This window comes from Bombina bombina, chromosome 7 (genome assembly GCF_027579735.1).
Source record: "Bombina bombina isolate aBomBom1 chromosome 7, aBomBom1.pri, whole genome shotgun sequence".
NCBI lineage: Eukaryota > Metazoa > Chordata > Amphibia > Anura > Bombinatoridae > Bombina > Bombina bombina.
Genome location: NC_069505.1, coordinates 260,018,023 through 260,024,022, shown reverse-complemented (window position 1 = coordinate 260,024,022; position 6,000 = coordinate 260,018,023). Strand labels below are relative to the sequence as shown.

The 6,000-nt window shown below is 34.8% G+C and overlaps 1 protein-coding gene across 1 annotated transcript in view; it reads right to left on the bottom strand.

The window, feature by feature from the left end:
* COL7A1 (collagen type VII alpha 1 chain) overlaps positions 1 to 6,000 on the bottom strand; it is a 398,512-nt gene that overhangs the window by 36,887 nt on the left and 355,625 nt on the right. The window contains exons 82-86 of the mRNA XM_053689357.1: positions 4,046 to 4,072; positions 969 to 1,001; positions 680 to 742; positions 508 to 543; positions 328 to 408 (exon numbers count right to left, since the gene is read on the bottom strand). Of these exons, the coding sequence (XP_053545332.1) occupies positions 328 to 408; positions 508 to 543; positions 680 to 742; positions 969 to 1,001; positions 4,046 to 4,072 (240 nt within the window). The remainder of the gene's footprint in view (positions 1 to 327; positions 409 to 507; positions 544 to 679; positions 743 to 968; positions 1,002 to 4,045; positions 4,073 to 6,000) is intronic.

Here is a 6,000-nt window from a genome sequence, read left to right as displayed (position 1 = left end):
TGCCGACAGTGTATGCTGCCGGCATTTATTGATGTGCAGACGACATGATCCGCTACAGCAGATCATGTCCGCTCACACTATGATAAATCGGCCCCTAAGGCCTAGTTTCCATCGCTGTTGTAAACAGCGTAAACTGGTGGTAAGATAAAACATCTGCATAGACTTTAATACTTGTTACCACCAGTTAATAGCGTTTACAACAGCAATGTAGAGTAGGCCTCAGTTTGTATTCAGATCTATTGCATTACAGTGCTGAATAAATGCTATATATGTACAATGATTTTAATGTCCCATTAATTATGAAGGTTTCCTTCTATGAATAGATACCGTTTTTCCAGGTGGGCCAGGATCCCCGTCCTTGCCTGGTACGCCGTCTCTACCTGTGACACCAGGTTTTCCTGATTCACCCTAAAATCACCACACAGGAAAAACATTTTAGCTTTAATAGCAGGACTGGAACAGTTTGTGTTGTCCTCATAAGATAAAGAAACAAAAAATACCACTTACTGCTTGTCCTGCAACTCCTGGTGGGCCTTGGGGCCCCTAGAGAAAATGAAAAAAATAATGCCTTGTTAAGCTTTATAAAACTCACGTTTACCCTGAGTAGTCAAATATACGTTATAAAGTTCTGCAGGGCAAAATACATTTATTACTTTAATGTTGATATAATATTTCTTACTGTAAGGCCAGGGGGTCCAGGTAAACCAGGGGGTCCTGAAATGCCTTGAGGACCAGGTAATCCCTAAACAATAAATAATATAAACACTGTTAATATACCCAGCCCTGTACCAGGTCTCCTCATGCTATATAAATTAATATTGTCATTATGTGACCGCTGGCACTAGGGATATCACATGGTTAATATTCAGGGAAGACGACAGGACAGAGAGAACATTGCTCCCATAAACACATAATTAGTTTCACAAGCTTTTTGTACAGAAAACATCTGATGTACCTAAAAAACTTACCCGCACACTGGGCCCCGGCTCTCCCTGATTGCCCTAAAAAAACATAAAAGCAAGTTTCATCATACAGTGAAAAGAATATATGTGATAGAGACTAGCTGTCCCCCTCTCTCATACTGATGGTCCTTGATGAAGGGAACCAGGAGAAATGGACCAAACCCACCACCCCCCCCCGCAGGTTTAACAGCAAAGATGTACAGAATTGTGCACGATACATAAAGCCTACCCAGAGGGATCATTTACCCCACTCCTTTCATTAGTTGGGATAAGGGGCAGACTAGATATTGTATGTACAGTTTTGTTTCTGTACCAAGCAATAGTATTTATTATGATAAAACCACGTGGTCTGGGATGTAACACTTCTACTTACATGGCTTAACATTAATTACATTTGGTTTGTCTCAGCTGCACAAAACTATTAGTGGTGAGTGAGTTGTTTGTACATATCAGCTGCACAAATAATATTAGTGATGAGAGAGTTGTTTGTACATATCAGCTGCACAAATAATATTAGTGGTGAGAGAGTTGTATGTACATATCAGCTGCACAAATAATATTAGTGGTGAGAGAGTTGTATGTACATATCAGCTGCACAAATAATATTAGTGGTGAGAGAGTTGTATGTACATATCAGCTGCACAAATAATATTAGTGATGAGAGAGTTGTTTGTACATATCAGCTGCACAAATAATATTAGTGATGAGAGAGTTGTTTGTACATATCAGCTGCACAAATAATATTAGTGATGAGATAGTTGTTTGTATTTTTCAGCTGTATAAATAATATTAGTGATGAGAGAGTTGTTTGTACATATCAGCTGCACAAATAATATTAGTGGTGAGAGAGTTGTATGTACATATCAGCTGCACAAATAATATTAGTGATGAGAGAGTTGTTTGTACATATCAGCTGCACAAATAATATTAGTGATGAGAGAGTTGTTTGTACATATCAGCTGCACAAATAATATTAGTGATGAGATAGTTGTTTGTATTTTTCAGCTGTATAAATAATATTAGTGATGAGTGAGTTGTTTGTACATATCAGCTGTATAAATAATATTAGTGATGAGAGAGTTGTTTGTATATATCAGCTGCACAAATAATATTAGTGATGAGAGAGTTGTTTGTACATATCAGCTGCACTAATAATATTAGTAATGAGAGAGTTGTTTATACATATCAGCTGCACAAATAATATTAGTGATGAGATAGTTGTTTGTATTTTTCAGCTGTATAAATAATATTAGTGATGAGTGAGTTGTTTGTACATATCAGCTGTATAAATAATATTAGTGATGACTGAGTTGTTTGTACATATCAGCTGCACAAATAATATTAGTGATGAGAGAGTTGTTTGTACATATCAGCTGAACAAATAATATTAGTGATGAGAGAGTTGTTTGTATATATCAGCTGCACAAATAATATTAGTGATGAGAGAGTTGTTTGTACATATCAGCTGAACAAATAATATTAGTGATGAGAGAGTTGTTTGTATATATCAGCTGCACAAATAATATTAGTGATGACTGAGTTGTTTGTACATATCAGCTGCACAAATAATATTAGTGATGAGAGAGTTGTTTGTACATATCAGCTGAACAAATAATATTAGTGATGAGAGAGTTGTTTGTATATATCAGCTGCACAAATAATATTAGTGATGAGAGAGTTGTTTGTACATATCAGCTGAACAAATAATATTAGTGATGAGAGAATTGTTTGTATATATCAGCTGCACAAATAATATTAGTGATGAGAGAGTTGTTTGTACATATCAGCTGCACTAATAATATTAGTAACGAGAGAGTTGTTTATACATATCAGCTGCACAAATAATATTAGTGATGAGAGAGTGGTTTGTACATATCAGCTGCACAAATAATAATAGTGATGAGGGAGTTGTTTGTACATATCAGCTGCACAAATAATATTAGTGATGAGAGAGTTGTTTGTACATAGCTGCATAAATAATATTAGTGATGAGAGAGTTGTTTGTACCTATCAGCTGCACAAATAGTGATGAGGGAGTTGTTTGTACATATCAGCTGCACAAATAATATTAATGACAAGAGAGTTTTTTGTCCATATCAGCTGCACAAATAATATTAGTGATGAGAGAGTTGTATGTACATATCAGCTGCACAAATAATATTAGTGATGAGAGAGTTGTTTGTACATATCAGCTGCACAAATAATATTAGTGGTGAGTGAGTTGTTTGTACATATCAGCTGCACAAATAATATTAGTGATGAGAGAGTTGTTTGTACATATCAGCTGCACAAATAATATTAGTGATGAGAGAGTTGTTTGTACATATCAGCTGCACAAATAATATTAGTGGTGAGTGAGTTGTTTGTACATAAGAGCTGCACAAATAATATTAGTGGTGAGTGAGTTGTTAGTACATATCAGCTGCACAGATAATATTAGTGGTGAGTGAGTTGTTTGTACATATCAGCTGTATAAATAATATTAGTGGTGAGTGAGTTGTTAGTACATATCAGCTGTATAAATAATATTAGTGGTGAGTGAGTTGTTTGTACATATCAGCTGCACAAATAATAATAGTGATGAGAGAGTTGTTTGTACATATCAGCTGCACAAATAATATTAGTGGTGAGTGAGTTGTTTGTACATATCAGCTGCACAAATAATATTAGTGATGAAAGAGTTGTTTGTACATATCAGCTGCACAAATAATATTAGTGATGAGAGAGTTGTTTGTACATATCAGCTGCACAAATAATATTAGTGATGAGAGAGTTGTTTGTACATATCAGCTGCACAAATAATATTAGTGGTGAGTGAGTTGTTTGTACATATCAGCTGCACAAATAATATTAGTGGTGAGTGAGTTGTTTGTACATAAGAGCTGCACAAATAATATTAGTGGTGAGTGAGTTGTTTGTACATATCAGCTGCACATCATTTTATACATAATGGCTAATTGATGATAAAAGAGTGACAAGTGGTGCTTGGATGTCCATAGCACGTTTCCAAGGCTAGGGGGCATTCACCTCCTCTGGATATCCTTATTCCTATGTCTATGAACCTCATTAAATGTTTCGCTTACCTTTATTCCTGGAGTGCCCGGAGGACCCTGTAAAATATAAAAACAGCACTTCAGAATATCTGTGATACTATTCATCTATCAAAGAAACAGAGCTTACCTGTCCCTAGGTAGCAAGGTGCCACCACGCTATCTGTATTATTTAAAAGAATAATGCAGAACAACTTTGGCTTGATTAAACACATTAGTGTCTCTTGACTTTGATGGAAATCTTATTTTCCCAGAACATTAGAAAAGGGCATTTTGTACCCTGTTTTAACATTAACCCCTTGCATCTAATCTACATGAAAGTTTAATTACGTACATAAAAATATATGATTACACGTAAAACTATACTTTACACACATATTGCTCCCCAGAGACCTCGGAGTGTTTTTTTTGGACACTTAAAGGGACACTGAACCCACTTTTTTTATGTTGTGATTCAGATAGAGCATGCAATTCTAAGAAACTTTCTAATTTACTCCTATTATCAATTTTTCTTCATTCACTTGCTATCTTTATTTGAAAAAGAAGCCATCTAAGCTTCTTTTTTGGTTTAGTACACTGGACAGCACTTTTTTATTGGTGGATGAATTTATCCACCAATCAGCTAGAACAACCCAGGTTGTTCACCAAAAATGGACCGGCATCTAAACTTACATTCTTGCATTTCAAATAAAGATACCTAGAGAATAAAGAAAATTTGATAATAGGAGTAAATTAGAAAGTTGATTAAAATGTCATGCTCTATCTGAATCAAAGAAAAAAATTGGGTTCAGTGTCCCTTTAAGTATGCAGCAGTTTGCCTGGCCCTGATTACATGCTTAACAATCACTGCTTAGTGCATTGCACAAGCTCATTTACAGCTGGGCTATGACTGGCCACAGCAACGAATATAGCATAAACATACGCAGGGTCATTTTCATTGAGTGATTCTCTGCTCTGGGTTTCAAAAACCCTGCAAATTATGCTAGCAAACTAGAGTTTCATATATATTCAAGCAATTTATTTGTATGCAGATCTTGTGCAATGAATTATTTCTGATAAATACTATGGGCTAGATTGCAAGTGGCGCGCTAACGTCAGTTCACGCGTGATACTGGAATATTGCAGGCACGTTAATCTGCGCACGTATTACAAGTTGAAAGCAAATGCGTTTGCTCAAGTGCAATCAAATTTAATGTGGGTCTGGTTAGTGTGACTGAATACCTCACAGGTTAGGGCTAAAAGTTGCCAAACATAACAAACCAAACATAACAACAAACCAAACATAAATACATTAAAATTAATGTTTACACTTATATAAACACTATCTGATAAAAACTATTCATATATATATATATTAATATATATATATATATATATATATATAATAAATTAATAATAACATTTAATAATGTGTTTTACTGTGTATTTACTGTATTCCAATGTTCCTAAATATTCCTAATTATATCTAAATATATCTACATTATTCATATAGATATACATATATATTTTACATTAAACCTCATATATATTTTTACTGTGCACAAGGCATTAATTAATGAGTACTTGTTTTGTTTATTGAGGATCACCATGACAACTGTTTTGGCGCAATTTTTTCACTGGGGGAGGGGCTTATTTTGTTTAAATTTTCAGTTGAATGCAGTTTTTGTTTGTCTGAGGAAGGGGAGTGTGTCCCCGAAACGTCATGCTTGATCTATTAAATATTCACTTAAAAGACCAGAGAGTGCTTTCTTTCATTTATATACGTACCTGCTTGCACCCTGGCATTTCAATTTTGGAAGTGAGAGTGCTCTCTTTGGACAGTATATATATATATATAATAAAATAAAAATAAAAAATTTTCTATGTGAAGAACATTGAAATGTAAAATATGCGTAACGTGCTTTGGGTTTCACGCTTTAGGTCTAACGTTGGGTTAGTGCATGTGAAGAATTAGAGGCCCATTTATCAAGCTCCGTATGGAGCTTGTA